Raw genomic sequence first — 21,924 nt, 5'->3', positions numbered from 1 at the left:
TTGCCTAGACTCAATCAGAGCTATTGTTTGAATCATGACCTTAAGTTGTACATGCCTATTTCCCTCCTGGTTCCACACTGCCTATGTAAGAGAAATCAACATATCTTCCTCTGTAGTCCAAACAATATAAACAGGTCCAGGAGTTTTTTGGGGGGATGACTGTAGTTCACCCTGTTCCCCATGCCCAGCATGGGGCATGATGGTCTTGACTTGATGGTCTGTGGAAGCAAAGTCTTCCCCCTAGAGGAATCTGAATGTACCTAGATGGAAAAATCCTAATTTTGTCTCAGGTAGATTTTGTTCATGTGTGTGTGTGTGTGTGTGTGTGTGTGTGTGTGTGTGTGTGTGTGTGTGAACTGAAATATTCTGGTCTTTTAAAAATATCTTCAATGAGAGAATAGAGGGTCGTACATATTATCCATGCTGTTGCTACAGTTATAACAAAAAATAAATAAAAGGACTAAACAAAATTTAATGGTTTTCATATCTGATGTTGACTGTTAAAGTTTGTCAGTTATTTTCTCAAGCCCACAAACTCGGGTACATAGGAGAAGGGTTCGAGGAGGTTTGTGGGAAGTGACTTCTTAGACCCTGCAATATTGTCAACACCCCTGGGGCTGGTGATGCTTTACACCACACTTTGGGCTTCAGCATCTATGAAACCACAGTTTGGGAACTAGAGGATGCCTAAACTCAGGTTTCCACAGATGCAGAAATAGTGGCTTAGAAAGAGTCAATGGTTTGGCCTCCATTGGCAGCCACAGCAGAGCTTGCAGTGGTTTATGGGTCAGTCCTCAGACACTTTGCTTCTGCCAGGCTATCTCTCTCACTCCACTAGGTGTTCTCTGTCTAAATGTATTGATATTAGAAAAGAGTTTGGGCAATAATACTTCTCTAGAAGAGCAAATTTGTGCACACTTGAATGTATTTACATTTCAAATACCAATCAAATATTTCAGTGCATTTCTACCATTGGCTTATGGTACCTTAGTGCATTAAAAATTTAGCATTTGCATCACAAAAATTCTGTTTTCATTCTTCTGTGCTGACAATATTGTGATGAATTATACAATTCATAAACCACTCCAGACTTCAGGGGATTGAATGCTGGCTTAGCAGCTGAAAGCATTTACTGCTATTGCAGAGGACTTGGGTTCCGTTCCCAGCACCCACATGGTAGCTCACAATTGTGTGTAAATTCAGTTCCAGAGGCTCTAATGCCCTCTTCCTGACATCAGAAGGTAACAGGCACGTACACACAGTGTACATACGTACGTACATACATACATACATACGTACGTACGTACGTACGTACGTACATACAAGACTCTCAAATACATAAAATATTTTTTATAAAAGAAAACAGGTTTCAATCAGTTATCCAGGTTTTTATTCTGCCTGTATATGGTTTTATAGCTTTAATTACTTAAAATGTAGAGCTGTATCTTAGTCCACTTGCTGTTACTGTAGCAAACTGCCTGAAATTGTGATCTATAATAGTTTTCTTGAGCTCCCAGTTTGGAGTATTAAGACATCTAAAAGCATGACATCGGTGTCTGGTAAGGGCTTCTTGCTGCGTCATAACACGATTGAGAGCATCACATGGCAAGATAATAAAAGCTACCCATAAGCTACAAAATAAAAGTTTGCTTTTATGTCAAAGCCACTTTCACAGTCACTCAATACCTCATTAATCTATAGATGAAGTAATCTACTCATGAGGGCAGAATCCTCACTATCCAGCCATCTCAACAGCCTGGCTGCCTCACACCACCACCACCACTACCAAGGGAATCAAATTTCTGTAGGATTTCCAGGGATACTAACCATGGTAGTAGATTGAGCACACTGGCATTTCATCTTTAGAGTTTATTTAGGAAATGAGACATTGCTCAGTGGTTCCAGAAAAATTAATACATAATCTAAATAGATGGTAATTTCAGAGAGATTTAGCTACATTAGCACTGCTATTACCCAGCACCTATAATCTTCTAAATTGACTTATTTGATGCTCTTCAGATCTGTTTTCTAAAGGCTTAGATTTGTGTCTCTGTTGCTGCTTTTGAAATGCTCTCCCCAATGGAGACTTTATCTAATGTAATTTTCACATCTGATGCCACTTTTCTCCAATGACAATACAGGACATGAGGAACCATGTGGTTATTGCTTCGCACTAAACTGGTACTTTGGTTCAAATTGTGGGTGAACTGTAAGGAAGATGAAAGTAGAGGAAGAATTGGAGGCGTCTGGGTAAGGAAAGTGTGTGGCACAACACAGATAAAAAGAAAGCATTCTTGGCCAAAATGAGCCAGTGAGTGAGTGGCGTTCCACACTGAGACACCCAGGCTGATCTGTTATTTCATTATTAATTTTCCAAGGCTCTTGCTTTCACTCTGAAATCCTCTCTACCAAACTTTTTTCAATGTCCCCTTTTGTTGTCTTAAAGGAATTAAACAAAACTGACAATGTGGTATGCTGCTGAAGACCACAGTTTGATGGAAACCGACTGCAATGCCTGCTTAGGCTTCTCTTACAATGTCAGGGGACAGCTGTGTCAGTGAACACGGTGTGCCCTGTGCACTGAGCATGTGTTCCTGTCCACCAATCCTGTATCTCTTGTCTAGACTGTGATTTTGTGCTAAAAATCTGGGAGAGTGGAGTGAATGTGGTTTGGTGCGGTATGCCTTGTCAATATCCATCCCTCCCTCTCTCTCTCTCTCTCTCTCTCTCTCTCTCTCTCTCTCTCCCTCCCTCCCTTCCTCCTTTCACTCCTTCTTCCCTCCTCTCCCGTTTTTCTCCACTTTCCCAAAGAAAAGCATCTTCCTGATTATTCTATTTATGACAGAATTTGGTGCTAAATGGTAAACAGTGTAAATATACCCCATAATAACTAAATTTTGAAGTCACTTAGAGTGGTTGTCCTCTTTTCCTTAAAAAGGGTCTACTTCCTCACACTAGAGCAAGTAGGGGAAGTTAGACCTCAGCTGTTAGCTGGACCTGGACAACATAGCTGTCCCTCTGCCTACTCAGCTTCAACTATGCAGGCAAAGACGCTTAGTAGGAATCCTGACCCTGCATCTGGGATGGTGACTACACCTACTTAAACTTTCAGGTTCTTGGTCCTGATGCAGCCACAAGCCCAGGGTCTGAGAATCTACCTCCTAGCATAAGCATCAAGTCTCCCTCCCTTGGTGGTCATGGGATGCAAGTGCTGCTCGGACTCCAGAGGAGTCTCTCCTAAAACCTATCGCGGGTGATGGGGAGGGCAGCCCGGACACCCGATAAAATGCCAGATGTTGAGTGTCTGGCCTGCTTCCAGCATTAGGGGGAAAGAATGCAGAAAGCTCCTTCGCGCCTCCTTGAGTCACCTCTGGAAGGATGCTCTTCCCAGCCTGGGATTTGCCCAAAGTGGAGGGGGCGGGAAGGATCAAATTTGCTTTGTTATTGGAAGAATGGGATACAGAGGTGGGGGCCGGGGAGTAAGAGGGGAGAAAGAAGTGAGAAGGGGGAAGAGGGGAGAAGGGAAGAGAGTAGAGGGAAAAAAAAGAGTTATTTGGCAGCTGAAGACCAGCAAGGAAGAGCAACAGGGAGCGGCCAGGGTGGCCCCCTCTCCCCCTCGGGGCCTCTGAAGCCGCACGCACCGTAATTCCCTTCCTGGAGCTGTGCAGATTTCCACAAACAATGACATCACCGGGCGCCGGCCGCCGGTGGCAGCGGGGGGGATTTTCCTGGGCGCACAGCGGCCCAGCGGCGCAAAGCTGCTCTGGGCTGGCGGGGGCGCGGGCTGGCAGCACCCCCGGGGACCCAGGCAGCCAGCTGGGCCAGGGCGGGCGGGGGCGGGCGGGGGCGGACTCGGGGCGGCCCGGGGCGGGGCCCGTCGCTCCTCTGGCTTCCATTGGCCGCTGGCAGGCGCGCGTCACCCGGGCTGGCGCTTGCCTCCAGCCCTGTGGAATTGGAGCCGAGGAGGAGCTGAAAATGCAGATTTAGCATCAAGCACAGACACACACTAGCTCTTTCTCTCGGGTACACACAGCTCCGCACATTCGCACCCCTGCCAGGCACCGGGGTTGCACGACTCCAGGGCTTCCCTGGCAGCCAGCTGCTGGTGGACAGCGCACAGATTAGCTGTTTGCTGAGCTTTTCTTCTGCCTCTTTTGCCATACAAAGGTTTTTAAAAAGAAAAACAGAAACAAAAACTACATACCTAATTTTTATTTGCATCTTCCCTCCTCGTCCCCTGCTCTACCACCCTGCGCGCCTCGCAGCCCCACTTTTCACTCCCAAACAAGGATGGAGAGCGGTTGTGGATCCCGGTGGAAGGCGGCCGGGCTCCTCTTCTGTGTCATGGTTTTTGCGTCTGCCGAGAGACCCGTCTTCACGAATCATTTTCTTGTGGAGTTGCATAAAGACGGAGAGGAAGAGGCTCGCCAAGTTGCAGCAGAACATGGCTTTGGAGTCCGAAAGGTAAGATTTCGCCCATACATTTCACATGTTGTTTCCAGAAGAGGGACAGCCTTGCGCATTCTCGTTGCAGATTTACAAGTTTTCTATCTTTTTTTATGCTATGCAGCTATTCTGCCATCAGCTCTCAAACACGACATTGCCTCCGGTGATCTTTCATGGGTTATGTAATTAAAATGTCCTTCATCTGTATTAGAAAGGTCAGCGAAATAATTTGTTGGTGCTTGACTTGGTGAGGGGGAAAAATAGGACCGCACCTTGCAAAGGATGCTGTGCGCCCGGGCTGCTGTCCGAGGTACCAAGTTCTCCAGGCTGCCTGGGGACATAGGGATAGAGTCCAGAGCAGCTGAGCTTGACGTTGGCTGCTTTGCCTGGGAAGCCTCCCCGCCCCCACGCCCCAGAGGAAAAATAGTTTCCCACAGACATGTCTTAAAGACTGAGCGTCGCAATTCACCCCAGTTTTCCGACTCACGCCTAGAGGACTTCCCTCCCAGAGACTTCAGTCCCTGCTTTTTGTTTGTTTGTTTTCCCAGCAGACAAGAGCAGCTTTCTGACTTGGAAACGTGGAAGGGGTTCTCTGTCCAAAATGCGTGCGGAACTTCTGCGCTCTACAACAGCCCCCGCCCCTCCGCCCACGACCTCCCACTCCCAAAGAGCACTCCTGTTTGGAGAGTTCTTAATTCGCTGCTATAGGACACCATGCCGCCAAAAGAGATGAATTCTGAGGGGGGATTCCCCACGGAGAAGTCTAGTTGTCCTCTCCTGCTATGTGGGCAGCTAGCGTGGTTTTCCCAGGAGAGCACCGGGATCCCCATTCCAAGAAGTTGTCCGAGTTAAACTGTTTGGGTTTCGGGTTTGGGGTGCTTCTGGCCACCTTTAGAGAAGTTAGGGTACGCGTCCTAGGGGCAATGGAGAAGAATGGACTTGGTAGGGGACATGTGTGACCTGCTTATTCTCCCTGCGAAATATCTGTGTCCGAGTGTGTCCTCAGGGGACCTGGCATCGCTAGGGGAGAGTAAGGATGCGGGGAAAAGCCAGAGTGAGGGTCAAAGGATGCAGCTTGGTACCCATGGGCTGTCCCTTACCTCCTGATACCACAAGGAAAAAGGCTTGAGCGATCAGTGGGCTCTCTCCCTGGAAGGGCTAGCCTCCTCTGTCAGAACTTCCTATGCCTCTAGCTGGTTCCCAGCCACCAGAACTCCTTCAGGAGCGCAGGGCTCTCTAGCCTCCAGTTACCAGCGCAGCGGCGCGTTTTCTACCTCAGCTGGGTTTAACAGCGAGTTTCACAGAGGTCCTGGAAGAGGCACAGGTCTGCGGGTGGCGCGCGGGCGGGTCTTACACACAGAGAACTAGTTGCTCCTCAGGAGAAGTGTGGGTAGAGCAGGTTTCCCTGGCTAGGGCCCACGAAGGCTGCTTCCAAAAGGCAATCCTGGTACAAGAGGGCATTCCACACACCCCAAATGGCAAGGCGCAGCCTCCTAACGCCATTGGATATGAGTGATTATAATTAGCTGATCTCTCACAGTAAGAACTTTCATGTGTCAGAGTCCTTGCATACTTTCCTTTTTGTAAAAAAAAAAAAAGATGTATTTCGTTTTCAGGTGCGTGCGTGCGTGCGTGCGTGCGTGCGTGCATGCGTGTGTGTGTGTAGGCTGGCAGAAGCCAGAGGCATGGCATCCCCATGGAACTGGAATTACAGAAGGCTATGGACTGTTCCATGTGGATCCTGGGAACTGTATGCGCCCTTAACTCTGAGCTCTTTCTTGAGCCTGCTCTCATGCACATTTACTTAATCTTGTGCTCCCGTTGTTCTGTGTCAACACTCTTCTTGCTCTGTGTTGACAGAGATTGTGGGCCTGGGTTATTCTAGGAAGGGATGAGACAGCGAGATCTTTAATTCTCCAGGACCCATGCAACCCCTACCTGGGGGTGCCTTCCGTGCCAGCCCTTTCTTACAGGGAAGGCAGACAGACCATGCTGCAATGGTTTTCCATCTCCTTTTCTTCCCCTTTGAAATCACATCCTTAGGATCTGATGCTAAAATTTTTTATCAAAGATAGGAATAGGTAAGGCTGATGATGGCTTACCTCATCAATTTTCCAATATAGGTTTTTTTTTTCCTAATGAGAACGAGTGGCTCAATGTGATTTAACAGTTGTGATTGGTCAAACGGAAGCTAGGCAGTGTAGAGATAATCTTATTTCTTATCAACAGTTTGGATAGACTTTGAACAAAGGACACATGCACTTGGGGATTGACTGTTTCTCCCTATTCTTCTTGGAAAGGAAGCCACTGATTTTGCATTACAATATAAAACTGAAATTCCCATCTGTAAAGGACAGACTTTTGCTTTGCTGTCTCTTTCATTAACTTTCCTTATCCTCTCAGATGGTACCTCCTAACCAAATCCAGAGACCTTTGCCCTGATGCATACTCAAGGGCTAATCTTCTGCCTGAAGAAGCTTCCTGGTGCAATGCCTACTTCCAATGAGCCCTCTCTTCCTCCTTAGGATGCTTGTGCTGTTGATCCCTCAAGACCTGGGCCTAAATGTTGCCTGATACTACAGCCATAAAGAGCTTTCCTTCTCCCAAATGTCCACAAGACAGCCCTCCTCCCCATCCTAGGTCACTCGTGTAAATCAGTGAAAGTGGGGGCTGGTTTGTTTTTCCATTGGGAAGTTAAGTGTTCAGGGCCGGCATCCTCTGTATTCCTGGTTTTCTCGCCATACCCAGCACACTGCTGTGCTTGCCCTTACAGAACTTACTAGCCTGTTTTATTACTCTGTTTCCCAGGCACTGTTTTCTCTTGATCGCATTGCACCTCTCTGTACTTGTCCCAATTTTTATCATTTATTTTGCATTTTAAACCCCAAGGCATCCTTCTCTGTGGTTGCTCCAAGCCTTAGAAGCCTCCTAACTTTCTCCTGTTCAATGTCAGGTATGAAAGAGTCTGATTAGTTAGTTATCCATGCTAGGAAAGGGAGAGAATGCAGATGAGGGGAGCCTTCTATGTTATAGGAAATCCCACCCTACCCTCACAGAAAGAGTAGAATTATCAGCAGCCACCTTAGTTCTCAGAAGAAATTCAAAGCTCTAGGATATTAAGCAACTGACCAATGTTGGCAAAGGAAATAATTCAAATATAAATCCAAGTTCACTTGACTAGTAGCTACCTCCATGAAGTCATCCTTGACTGTCAAGAACGTTGATTTGGAAACGCCATTTGGGAAGTGTGAAAAATTTTCCCTACATTTCCTTCCATTTCACCTTTTCTGTAACTACTATTCATCTGCTGTTGAGATATGAACATATGTCACTGACAACTGTGCACATCTGTACGCCTTTCCGGAAGATCAGAACTTAAAAGATTCTGCCCTCACCTACTCCTGATGCCACATGCCATGCTGGGCATGAAATTCTGGGAAAGGGTTTGTTCGTGATTTAATGATCTCATCACTAGGAGACCTTTAGCAAATATTTATGTTCCCTCCAGTAAGTAGAGTAAAATACTTGTCTAGTTTTTTCTGTTTTATTTTAACATTGTCCTCACCCAAAACCATGTCCATGTGAGATGCTATGTTCAAAGAACTAGGTGATGGCAACACTGACTTCAAGTATGCCCTCTCACTTCTCAGAACTCTGGTTCTTTTACTCTTCTGACCTGGAAAACAAAAATTACTAATGGCATTCCATATCAAATAGTTTCAGCTAATTGTGGGGGAAATGCTAAGCAAATAAGGAAAAAGTTAAAATTTTCAAGGAGATAACATTTTAAATATTGGTGGGCATTTTTGTTTTATTGTAGTGTGTGTGGGTCTTTACCCATGGAGGACTAACCCTGGGGTGCTTACACAGGTAACAACATTGCATGACCACTGTTGTATGTGTAAGACCATTTTTCAGTTCTAAGACGATACACTAATAATTGTGCTAGCAGATAATAAAAATAAAGTTTAGATAATTATACTTTATGGATATATGAAATATATAGTATATAAGCATATATTATTTGATATTTTCACAAAATACATACTCTGTATCATGAGTACTGAAGTCAAGAAACAATTATTATCGGATGCCTTAAGGCCTCTATTACTTCCTGAGTACTTCTGAGAATTGGCAAATATAAACATTGCTTTGCAGGTACCAAAGTCCAGCTGACACTCCATATCCAGGTGGCTTCATATCTACAGACTCAACCAGGGATGAGTAAAAAAAACAAACAAACAAACAAACAAACAAACAAAACTAAAGGTGCATCTGTACCAAACAGATGTTTCTTACCTTGTTATGTTTCCCAAAACAATTTGTTTACTATTTACATAGCATTGGCACTGCATTAGGTGTTATAAGTAGAAATTATTTCTAGTACTTGCAAAAATATGTGTGTTGACTACATGCAAATAGTATAAAATTTTATATATGAGATATGAAGCCTATGGGGCTTGGGTAAACACCAAGACACATGCTTTCTGGAACAAGCTCCCAGGACATACAAATAGGCAATGGTGCATATATTTGGGTAGACATGCATGTGCCTTTCTTCTGGAAATTACCAGAATGGATCCCACCAGTCATGCATACATTTGGGATTAGGAAGTAGCACTGGTTTTCTATTGCTGTGTGTCCATTTGAGTTTTTATTGCCAACTAAGAGTCACTTGAAAAGAGGATGTCTCAAATGAGGGAATTTCTGAGATCTGACTGGCCTGTGGCCAAGTCTGTGGGGAATTGTCTTAATTACTGATTGATGTGTGAGGGCCCAGCCCATGGTGGAAGTTCACACACACGTGCACACACACACACAAAGTTGTACAAGAAAGCTTGCTGAGCATGAGCACAGGAGCCAGTAAGCAATGTTTCTCAGTGAGTTTCACCCAGTTTCTGTCTGAGTTCTTTCCTTAACTTTCCTCAGTGAAGGGCTGTGACTTGGAATTGTAGGTAAAATTAACCATGTCCTTCCCCAGGTTACTTCTGATGGTTATGCTCCTCACAGCAACAGAAAGCAAACTAGACAACCATATAACAAGTCACTTCAACATGCATCCTGTAGAACTGTATTGGGTCTGGTAGGTTTAGTAGACTGCTTTGCCGAAGTCCTCAGAAGATAAAAATCAAAGCATCAGCCAGCTGTGACCTCACCTAGAAGCATGATCCACGAATAAACAGCTTCCAGGTACATGCAGGTTTTCAGACCCATTTGTTCCTCCTGCTTGTAGACCTGGAAGCTTCATTTCCTTATTGGCTGCTGTTCAGAGCAAGGCTCAGCTCCTAGAGACCGTCTGTACCTATTCACAGGAAGCCTCCCTCCACAGGCTCACATAGGGTAACCATTCAAATGCCATCTGTCTGGAAAGGCTCTGCCCCTTTCTAAGGTCAACCTGATTAGGTAAAGTTTACTAGGATAATTTCTCTTTTGATTTTTTTCCCTGAAAATCAACTGATTTGGTAGAATACAAACATTTGATTATTACCCCCAAATTTTCACAATCTAGTCACAGAAGTGAAATTCATCCATTTACAGTCCCACCCCACACTGCCTTGCTCAAACAAGGAGATTATAAAGGACATCAGCAGTAGGAAACAGAAGTCTTGGGGTACCTCTCAGAATTCTGCCCATTACAGACAAGCAGCCACAAGGTTTCTCCATGAAATTATGACATTTCCCCTTTCCACCAGCATGCCTGAAAGTTCCGGTTTTCCTACACTCACCAGCACCTCGATAGTTCACACCTCTTTGCTCTCACTCTCCAGCACCTCAGAGAGTTCACACCTCTTTGCTCTCACTCTCAAGCACCTCGATAGTTCACATCTCGTTGCTCTCACTCTCAAGCACCTTGATAGTTCACACCTCTTTGCTCTCACTCTCCAGCACCTCGAGAGTTCACACCTCTTTGCTCTCACTCTCAAGCACCTTGATAGTTCACACCTCGTTGCTCTCACTCTCAAGCACCTCGATAGTTCACACCTCTTTGCTCTCATTCTCAAGCACCTCAATAGTTCACACCTCTTTGCTCTCAGCTGCTCTTATGGGTGCATGGTCATATCTGTAAAGCTTCAGTTTTCACTACAGCTTTACCTAGCAAAAAGCTAAAGTGAAATGCCTCGCAACATGTTATGATTTGGATGTTCTCTCTTTTTTTCCAGACAGGGTTTCTCTGTGTAGCCTTGGCTGTCCTGGATTAACTTTGTAGACCAGGCTGGCCTCAAACTCACAGCAATCCGCCTGCCTCTGCCTCTCAAGTGCTGGGATTAAAGGCGTGTACCACCACTGCCCAGCTAGATGCTCTCTTTTATTCAACATTTTTCATAACTACTCAGAATGCTGAGAATGAGAGACCGGGAGCTCAACCTAACATGGGACATCTATTTTATCCCCACCATCCCCAAGGCTCAGGGAACATCCTGGAAGAAGAGGTAGAAAAGAAGTACTATAAAATGCTATCAAAGTCATGAACTCACAATGATTGTGGTTACTTGTATAAGACCTATAAAAAATCAAGCTAGCCCATTTTTGTCATAGATGAGGTTGATTATCTCAAGGCTTCTATTCTTTACTAATGAGCTATTGGCAGTGGATTGACAGCTGCTGGTGTTGGGAGAAACATTCTTTTCTGAAGATGTAACCTTTGGTAGGTTTCTTACTCACCAATGGATGGGCATATGGACATTTACACATATATACAGTGCTAAGTGGATTTAGTGGGTCATCACAAACACACAAAAAAAAATTCAGGAGGGTGGGAGGATGTGAGGAACATTTAGAGAGTTTTAAGAGGCATAAGTGATCATATTTCATTGTATACATTTATAATATTCTCAAATATTTTTAAAAATAAAGATTTTGATTGCAAAAAAAAGCTAATGTACGGTGTGTGGGATCTGAGCACAGTGTTGGGTGCACAGAATTAGATATCTTTTATTGGTGGTGCCAGTGATCAGACATTGGCATTTTAGCACCTTTTTACACAAGGAGGCAGTCATGTATTGGGCTTTGGCAGTATTTGCAATAGATTAGAGAAGGAATAGACCACAGCCCAATAGCAACCCATCTGTGGACTAGTAGTAGAGTCCGTAAAATGGCCCAGATACAAGATCTCCATGAAGTTGGTTTATCATAGACCATGGCAATGGTTGCAGCTGGTCATTCTAGCTTCCTTAGTAATTTTAACTGGCTAGCTGCCTTAGAGAGGAGAATCATTTCCATGAGGTAGGCACCCAGGGTTCTGGAGACCCGGATCCCAGAAGGACACTTGTAGGAGCAGCTAAAGCCTTAATCATCATCACACTCAATTCCCTTTTCCTTGCACTGGAGCAAATGCACATTTCTCAGCCTGTGCTGTAGACAACTGCGACCATGTAACATTTCTGACCCATTTTATGAGAGCAGAAATAATGTATCCTTGTCCCATGCCTGATGCATTAAAAAAATCCCTAACAAATGGTTCTTTATTTTTTTTCTTCTGAGGCTGAGTGATGTTGAAAAGAGCAAGAGCAACTTTGAAGGCCAAATCATGACAGTAGCATGGTCACAAAATGAAAGGATTCCAGATTTCTGATTGCTGACCCAGTAGACTCTCCATGAGTGAGAAATAGATTTTTATGATAGGACACCAAGATATGGGGGTTATCTTTAGAGCAGTAAGCATTACCCAGACTAATATGCTATCAATAAATATCCCTTTTTATGTTGTTAGAGTCAGTCACTAACATTACAACAAACAAAACCAAATTACCACAAAAATAATCTCCCAAAGCCTTTGAGAGCTCCTACGTCCTTATCTCATGTTGTTGGTAAACTCTCTAATTTAAAAAAAAAGTTTTCTCTAGAAAAAACATAAATCTCTTTCAAAGCTCTGTCTACCTACTGCAGCCAATAATGCCACTCACAACAGATGCTTAATACGTTCTTCTTTGATGACAGAACTCTTGAACCACAAGATGATTATTAGGCCATAACCACAAAAAGAATGTGCTGGAATTAAAAAAAATACCCCTGTAGGATCCTTTTCTGTGTAAGAAAGAGTTCAGCCAGGAAGTGAAAGCAATTAACAATCATCAAGTGAGCCATGGGCATATGTCTGTTTCCCTGTAATTCCCAACTTAAAGAGCAACAGCCGTGAAGCGGAAGGAATATTTGCACACAAAAAAATAAATAAATAAAGTCTGTGACTAAAGTACGATCAGATACAGAAGAAGAGAGGATGATGCTTCTTTTCCTAACTGGATGTCGATCATGTTCAGCAGGACGGTGAGTGAGACCAGACCTGTGCTTGCTGCACTTCTACATTCACCTGTAGCTTAAACTCTCTCTCCTCTTTCATGTCACATTTGCACTCATATCCATCATTTGAAGTAAATAAATAAATAAATAAATAACCAACCTTTACTGAGCATACACATTCTCATGTGTGATCTAACCAACTGTGACAGTCAAAAACATGGATTATATTTGAGTTTCTTTGTGGAGGTGTATCAGTTTTAAATCCTGTTCATTGGTTTTCAGACCACAGATGGATGAGAAGTCAAGAAAACACAACTGAGTTAACGCTGCTATACTGATGTGTATAAACAGATGAAATTAATATAAACATGGTAACACCGATTTGGTAGATCATTCTAAAGGTTTTACCCCAAGGCTAATTTGACCACAGTGTTTTGAGGAGTGTGATGGGATGAAATCTTATGGTGAGCATAGGCAAGTGAAACAAACCCTTCTCCTGCAAGTGAAATAATGGCACGGATTCCGACACAGAGGGAAACAACCTGAGGGCTTCACAAGTTATTGATGGTAGGTTGACAAGGGCAGAAAGAAAAGGGCAAGATCCAGGCCACTCTTCATTTATAACTTTACATTTAACATTCAATTCCATAGACATCCACTTACTTTTCATAATTTCATTTTCTTTTAAAGTGCCAAGTTAAAAGAGCACTGTGAGAAGCATGTAAAAAGCATCGTCACTCAGAGATGACCATCACTGACATCTCAGTACAGGTATCTGTGTATGAATATGTAGGAAAACAGAGAAATGAGAGAAATACTTAGAGAAATGGAGTAACATCATACATAGTCTTTAAGTTTTCAACCATCTGATTTAAACACTGTAGACTGCGACAAAACAGGAGAGCAACAGAAAACTAAAACTATTTATGCTTCAAATAAACTTGCCATGTAAAGGATATTTTCTAATAAATTTCCATTAATTTAAGAAAAAGCATTCCCTTCTAGCCCAATATATCTGACAGACATATTTGTGAGGCAGGAACAATTGAGGACTTGCTTACCCTGTCTTGGCAGAGTTTGGCCATTGAGTCTGCCTGCATCTAAATTTGCCCATTTTTAGGCAGAATTATGTCTGTGGCAGAAATGAGGACATTTTGCCCAGTGGCTTCTTTGCCGCATTTGAAGCCAACTCCATAAAGAGGTTCTCTGATGCTCTTCATCTTCTTCTTTGAGGCAGGTTGGGTGTTGCCAGGGGTCAACTTGCCTTGTTGTCAAAGAATCTTTAGAATAATAAAAACGTCTTTAAATGCCATATTCTATAGATCTCTGAGGCTTTTGAAGACCTTATTTCATTATAGAGAATGTTGGGTGGCTGTTCAGACAGTAAACTGTCTCAGTCATTTTTTCATTTTGGAAGCTGCTAACCTGCACTCCGGGTTCACTCAGGTATTTAAGTTTTATCCCTTCTCAAGTCTCTGATGGGTTTGAAGACCAGGTAGTTTAGTCTTTCAATTAAGTTTAGTAGGTTAGGGGTTTAGATGTTTTTAGATCAAAATAGATGTTTTAAGCTAATAGAGATGAGATGTGATAGATATTGATCTCCATTCAGAAATTTAGACCCACCAAGATAGGAAATATGTTTACTTCAAGTTTGCCAAATACAAACAGCCAAGTCACTATGAATGTAACATTTATATAACTCCTGATTGTCTCATGGTTCTTCCTGCTGTATGTAGTTTATTTTACTCATGTGTAATAACATAAATGTATATGTTAAAAAATAAACACAATTTTAAAAATATTTTTAAAAAGAAAAATATTGCATATAAGATTTATGATTTTGTTATTACATGTTAGGGAAAGAAAAATATATAAATACCTACTTAATTACATGTTTAGTTATTTAATTACATATTTCAAATTGTAAAGAGCATAGATTCAGTGATTTGCAAAATGGGAAAATTAGGATCTTAGGGCATCCCCTTGCCTTACCTCTTATACTGATCAGTGTTTGTTAGATATGTCCCTTTGTATCAGTGTCACATACAAATGTTAACTTTCTACATAAATCCATGATGCATAGTATTTCTTACATTTCTTCTACCTGAAATTCATTTCTAATTCTACAAAAAAAATCCTTTTGTCAGACTTCTTCAAGCCCAAATTGCTCATTTTCCTTAAAGTTTTCTGTTCTATTGAAAAACAAAGAGTGCAGCACAAGCATTAAAAAAAAGTTGTCCTCAATTTGAGATTAAAGTATTAGAGGAGGGAAGCGGACAGTGAAGTTCTATTTGTTAAGCAACTGATAACCGTCAAGCGAGCCACTGGAGCCCTCCCGTTTCCCTAGCGTTCCCAGCTTGGAAGTTAACAGTAGTAACGTGGAGGAGATCTTTGCACAGGATACAATAGTCTCTGGTTGAAGGTGTGATCAAATGTAGCCACAGAGGAAGGTGTGGCAATGGTGTTGCTATGCTCTGAATATACTTTGGATATGGGATGTCCCCAAAACACTTGTGCTTTGAGCACTTGGTCCCTAGATGGTTGGCATTGTTTTAGGAGGCTGAGGAACCCTTGGGACATGGTACCTGGTTAGTGGTTGTGGGCCACCAAGTAGGCCTTAGGGGGTTTTAACTCATTTTTGCAGCTGCTTCTATTGTCTGATTCTTGATTTGCCATGAAGAACAGTTGCCTCATGTTTCTATCATTGTAGACAGAGACTCCCCTGTTACCAATGGACTGTATTTCCTGAAACCATGTGCCAAAACGAACCCTTCCTCCCCCAGGCTGCTTCTCTCAAGTGTTTTGACATGATGACAAGCAAGGTCACCAATACAAACATCCATGTCGGAGTTGCAATTATTTCAAAGGTCCAGAAATCAAAGTCAACCTTTAGAGGAAGGGAAGAGAAGATTTGGCTTGAAGGTAAACAAAAGTTTGGACACTGCTGATGGCAATTAGAAAGAGAGATGACAATGGACTATAATGATTTATGGGCAGTGCTGGGACACAGTGAATAATTGGGGAGAAAGACTTAGAATGACACCATAGAGTCATGTTCTAAAGAAGCCTACAAGAAGAACATTTTGATGGGCGGATCTGGGCCCAGGGGTCCCGCTCAAACTAAGGCACCAGCCAAGGACAATACAGGCCGTAAACTTCAAACCCCTACCCAGATCTAGCCAATGGACAGAACATTTTCCACAATTGAGTGGAGAATGGGGTCTGACTTTCACACGAACTCTGGTGCCCCATATTTGACCATGTCCCCTGGATGGGGAGGCCTGGTCGCACTCAGAGGAAGGATAGCAGGCTACCAAGAAGAGACTTGATACCCTATGAGCATATACAGGGGAGGAGGTCCCCCTCAGTCACAGTCATAGGGGAAGGGAATAAGGGGAAAATGGGAGGGAGGGAGGAATGGGAGGATACAAGGGATGGGATAACCATTGAGATATAATATGAATAAATTAATAAAAGATAAAAAAGAAGAATAAGAAACCTTCAAATTGTGTGTGGAGAAAAAAGAAGTACAATATCGTGCAGGGGACTTCAATGTTGTCCTGGCTATAGAACTGTCTATGGTAATTTCACTTGCACACTTATTGGTGGTTGATAGTTTCTCCAGTCTGGAAGTGGCATATTCTCAGAGTAGAACGTAAAGATGAAGAGGTTGTATGCACTAACGTGTAAGCCCAGGGGACTCAGAAAGGAGCCTCCAAAGGAAAGGTCAGATGTGAAAGGTCAAAACAAGCAGGGGTCCCAAATGCCAACAAGTGCTTCAGGAAGTGTGGTGGTGAAAGGAGGGAGGAAGCAGTGTGGCTTGGTGTCATTAAAATGACTCTCATGAACAATGATTTCTAAACACTTGTCACACCACGGGCAGATTGCTTCTCCACCAAAATATTGTGACATTCCTCACTAATTGAGTCTACATTATTCTAACTGGTTTATCCAGAGTCATTTACATTTTCACAAATAATAACTACAATTATAGAATTACAGCCTGTCGGAGCAGAAAGAGACTTTTAGAACAGTATTGGTTTTGCCTTCATTTTACACATGAGGAAAAGAAGATTAAATATGATACTTACGTTGGCTTATTTGCTGGTTTATTTTGCTGTAGTTTTTCTTTTGTTTCTGTCTGGATTTTTGTTTTATTTACTTTGTTGTGCTGTTTGTTTTGGTTTGGTTTTGAGGTAAGAGTTTCATATATAATCTAGGCTGGCCGGTCACTATGTATCTCAGTATGGCCTCAAATTCATGGTAACCCACCTGCCTTGGCCTCTTGAGTACTGAGATTCCAGGCATGAGCAGCCATGCCTAGTGCTTTAACTGTGTAATTGAGCACTCGTGTCGTGGTTTGAATGGTATTGCCCCCATAGACTCTTATAGTTGAAAAGTTAATCCCCAGTGAAACTCTTTGGGAAGGATTAGGGGGTGTAGCCTTATAAAAGAGGTGTGTGACTGGACGGGGTAAGCTTTGACATTTCCCAACACTTGAACCCTTGCCAGTGTGCTCTCTAGCTCCTCCTTGTGGATCCAGATGTGAACTCTTAGCTGTTCCTGCCACCATGCCTTAACTCCACCATCATGGACTCTTTAACCCTCTGAAACTGTAAGCTCAGTTAAATGCCTTATTTTTGTCACCTTCATCACAGCAAAAGAAAAGCAACTAAGACAACATTCAATGGACCCAGAGTCCTGTTGCTGATTAGCTGTGTTTTAGATTCACTGAGCCAGTTTTTCAGGATGAAGGAGGCAGCAAACCAGACCAAATGGTATTCCTGTGAGTAACTGGCCTCAAAAGCTTCTTGCTGTTTCAGTTAACTGAACTGACCATATAAGATCAGTTTTGGTGTGTTCTTGGCTTCTGTAAGAGAAAATATAACTTCAGCAGATAGCAGTCATTGTCTTTCATTGCGGCAGAAGTTCCAACCCAAGATGGTGGTTGACCTCAGAAAATCAATTCTGGTTTATTCTTGACGGTTATATTTCCATGCGCTATGAGACACAAATAGTGCACGAAGGGAGCAAAAAAGATCAGGCAGAGGGCAAAACATGGAGAGAAGATGGGAAACAAACCATCTGCTGTAAGAGAGATTAACATGTTTTTGTGTTGATCCCAAGTGTGGGATGGGGAACAGATCAGTGAGAAAGCTATTGAACCCTTTGTGGGGGAGCTTGGCTGTTGCCAGCTGAAAACATCCTAGTAGAGACTCTGAGACAATATATATATTTGGAATATATATATATATCCCAAAACAAGAGGCTGGAGCAAGAGAGGACTTGGGATTGTTTTGGCTGTTCATCCCTGCACTTCGAGAGATGCTCCTAGAGAGAACTACTCCAGGGAAGGCTTCAAGGTTTTGGGCTCCAGCTAAGGCTCTGGGCCTCAGATGCTGTTCCAGGTTCCAGTAGCCACCTTGGTTGAATTGCAGGTTACTGAGATCTTGCTGACTATGCCAGGAGAATCGTTCCTCGGAACTGATATCCTTAAGGTTTCATTATTGTGTTCCTTAACATCCTTTTCCTGTTGTTTGGGTTAGCCGGTTGTAAGTGAGGTACGCTTTGTTAGTGAGTTCGTAATAAAGTATAATTGTTATGAAAATTGAGCCAATAATCTGTAATCTTTTGAAGTCTAAGAGAAGCACTTTGTGGTGAGAGAAAGGATAGGATGACGAGGAGAGAGGATAGGGTCCAGCTGAGAGGTATCTTGGATGGTTGCTTCTTCAGGTTTCGCAGGAGCCCTAATTTGAAGCCATCAGTGGAGACCAGAAATAAACCATCCCAGCCAGTTAACTGAAAAAAGGAAAAGTCCAAAAAATGATCATGGGAGATTTGAACCAATTAGCAACAAAGAAAACAAAAGCCACTGGGGAGAGTGTAGAATGTTCGGTTCATGGGATAAGTGTGTACTGAGTACATCCCATAAGCCAAGTGTGACGTAGGTCACTGAAACACGGACTTTGAGACAAAAATAAAATAAAAACTACAACCATGATTCAATCCGTTGGATCTAACGAATGTTCTAAAAAGATGGGTAGAAAAGATCAAATCCCAACATACTCTTTCTTAACCTTGTCTTGTGTCACAGTTCCTAGGTCTCATTGGCCAAAGCAAACTACATAGTCAAACTCAGAGTCGGTGTGAGAAGCAGCTAACTCAGAGAATAGATTTATGGAAACATAAACAAAAGGGATATTTACCATGGCATTCTCCTACAGGACCCTCTGATGGTGTCTATATCTCTGAATTGTTCCGTTGAGAGGTAGGAAAAGCTTCAAAATTTAGCCAGCGATACCATTTCTCTTTAGTTGGAGTTACTCTTGGAGACCATCAAATCTCTAGTTCTGCTTCCAGCCCCATGTGGATGAGTAATGAGCACATGAGAGCGTACACAGGCAGAGAGGTACATGAAAGGCACTGACATGTGCAGGTACTATTAAATAACACCAACATGGGCCAAGGGAATGCAGGCAGGACATCACCATCATCTACTACAGAGAAGACATAAATGTAGATAAAACAGAGGGCCTGACTTTAAGGAATCCCAAAGAGAAGTTCTTTTCTAAGGAAGTAAAGCATGGGTGAGTCTCTGTGTGAGTCAATGGAAAACTTCATGAAGCCCGCAACGTTAAGATCCTGCGAGATATGTTCAGGTTTGTAATTTGAACAGATCAAAAGCAAAGGAAGTTTTTTAGAAGAAATTACAGGATGTGTAAGAAAGTAGCCAGGCATCCTAGGGGCTGCAAGTGTTTTTTTCTGACTAGAGGCTAAAAGACTGGGAGACGCGGCTGAAGAAGTAAGCCAGGGCCAGATCATGAGAAGTTTCCCCACAAGCTGAGGAGTCTGCATTTCACAAGTAAAGATGGGGAGGTATATGATGCTTGGAAAGCTTATCAGAGTGGTCATATACAAAAAACCCCAGTTTGATCAGTGAGCTAACAGAAAGGGAGGGGGCCTAGATCTCAGCCTGTTCTGTTTTGTCCTACAGAATCATTCACATCTCAGCAGCAGACAGGACTTCCATTTTAATAGATGAGTTACTAGGAAGCCAGGCTATGTCTCTTTCGTCCCACTGCCATGGGCTAATGACATCAATAATGCTAATGGTTTGATTAATTACTGACCCCAAGTCTCAACGAATAGCTGTTGGAAGCATCCGGTTATATCTATGAAGTTTAATCCAGCTGAGAACAAAACATATGCGAGTGCATTTTAGAAAACAGACTCTCATGTGAAAGCCAATTTTTTTAAAGGGCAGGGAGGAAAGGAAGAACATCATTGGGATGCCAGCCCACCTTGAGGAAGAAGGCTCCCTGATAACACCAGAGAAATAATGTTCATTCTAAGTTTCCCTTCAGGGATGATAGAAGGATAGAAATAAAGGTTAGTGGGAGTGGGGCTCCCTCTACCTGCTTCATTACCTGGCTGGCCCGGTTGTCACCCAAGACATGATAGGCCCATTTCAGTCCTTAGGCATATATCATAGTTTGAATCCCATGGAGGCTGTTTATATTCAGCATTGAAGCAAAGAACAACTCGGCTCTTTCTTCCTGCCGTGCCCCCAGTTAAAGGGAAGTGTGTTCTTAGCCTCACAAAGTAGACTCTCATGCATGGAGAGAAGCTCTTCGGTGTGGCCCAGGAAAGGCCAAGGTTGGCCAGTCATGTGTTCCAAGGGTTGGATCAAAGGCTTTTCATTTCTTTCAGATTCCTTATGCATTGACCCTAGCAAATCTGCTGATTTGGGGAGAACAGTCATTATTATCTTGTTAACAAGTCTTTGTTCAGCCCTGCAGAGATAAGGAACATTACTGGGTGGTGATAGACTCAACTTTGTATGCAAAGCTTTTTACTAGTTCCTGGGTAGGCTAGTAAACTCACCTAATCCAGTGTCTCCATTTAGCGTTTTTTTTTTTTAAATGCCTGCTTTATGAATTGAAGAGTGAGAACTCTGAGCGCTCAGTCTCCCACCTTCTCAGACCACACCAACCTTTGTAACACTAACCAGCGGCAGCTGAATGCTGTCTTCTCTGACAGCTACCTAGACAGCCTGCTTCCATTGGCCCGCGCTGACACAAGAGCTGGAGGCAGCAGACGTAATGAGGCTGCTTTACTGCATGAAAGACATCTGGTTCAAGAAGCTGTCAAGGCTTCACTCCTCTAGGAAAATCGTATTTACTTTATTCATCTAAATAACGTGGCGTGCTTGCCTTCTGTATGAAATTATCTCGTGCTGCTTCTCATTGATTGAGCTTTATGAGACAGCATATGATTTTATGGGCATCCATATGCCACTCTGCCGGGAGTGGAAAGTCCTCTTGTTGAGTTGTTTCAATTACTATATCCTCTTACAGTTTTAGCATCAGTGGATGTGCTCAAAACACCCATTTCTTCACCTCCATTTTCTTTTTCACTGCCCAGCTATGCTCCCCTCCCAAATTAAAAGGGAAGAAAAAAGAATAAAAATAAATACACAGAAGAACTTGTTCTGTATCTCACTCCTAATGGCTTGCTTCCTGTTTAGATAATTATCAGTTGGAGTCCACTGAAAAAAGTTGTGTTCGCTAATTATATAGACCTTTGTATGTGGATGTCCAGAAACAAGTGAGTGAGGAGCACTGTGCATGGCCACAGATGCATCTGCCCTCAGTTTATAAGTTTACTACTAGGCAGGTGTGGTCATAACTACTATTATAAACCTGTGGTAGCCACCCTTAAAAGACTGCGCATTGCATCAAGAGGCATACCTAATACCATGGCTAAAATACCAGGCATTAACATATCGTGAAAATGTAGCAGGCAAACTCCCACTGAGACACAGTATAACATAATTACTTGGCTTCTCCAAATGTGAGAAAGTGATGAAAGAAAAGACAAGACAGTCTAAGGAGCTCCTTGAGATTGTACAAAAGAAAAATAGTAACTCTATACAGCCAGTGATCCTGGTCTGAATTTTACTTCCAAATATTAATTTTTGCTACAAATATTAAGACAGCTGTCAACATATGGATGATGTCTATATATTATAAAATATCAATAATTTTCTTTTTATTTTAGGGAGTGGTGAGACAGGTTCTTACTATACAACCCAGGCTAACCTCAAAGTCGTGACAATCTTCCTGCCTCAACTTGCTGAAATCTAGAATTTCCACTATGCCTGGCTTCAGAATTAATATTCTTATTTTGATGTGACATTTGTTCTTAAGAGATATACATACCACCTATAAGTTACTCACA

General features: G+C 42.8%; 1 protein-coding gene across 1 annotated transcript in view; it reads left to right on the top strand.

The window, feature by feature from the left end:
• The first annotated feature begins 3,943 nt into the window (after positions 1-3,943).
• Positions 3,944-21,924, top strand: part of PCSK2 (proprotein convertase subtilisin/kexin type 2) — a 258,198-nt gene continuing 240,217 nt past the window's right edge. Inside the window, exon 1 of the mRNA XM_084776149.1 lies at positions 3,944-4,464. Coding sequence (XP_084632275.1) covers positions 4,291-4,464 — 174 coding nt within the window. The 5' untranslated portion in view covers positions 3,944-4,290. The remainder of the gene's footprint in view (positions 4,465-21,924) is intronic.

Source organism: Acomys minous (genome assembly GCF_964271855.1).
Source record: "Acomys minous genome assembly, chromosome: 3".
Taxonomy (NCBI): domain Eukaryota; kingdom Metazoa; phylum Chordata; class Mammalia; order Rodentia; family Muridae; genus Acomys; species Acomys minous.
Note: the sequence above shows the minus strand (reverse complement) of the source record. Positions and strands in the feature narration are given on the sequence as shown.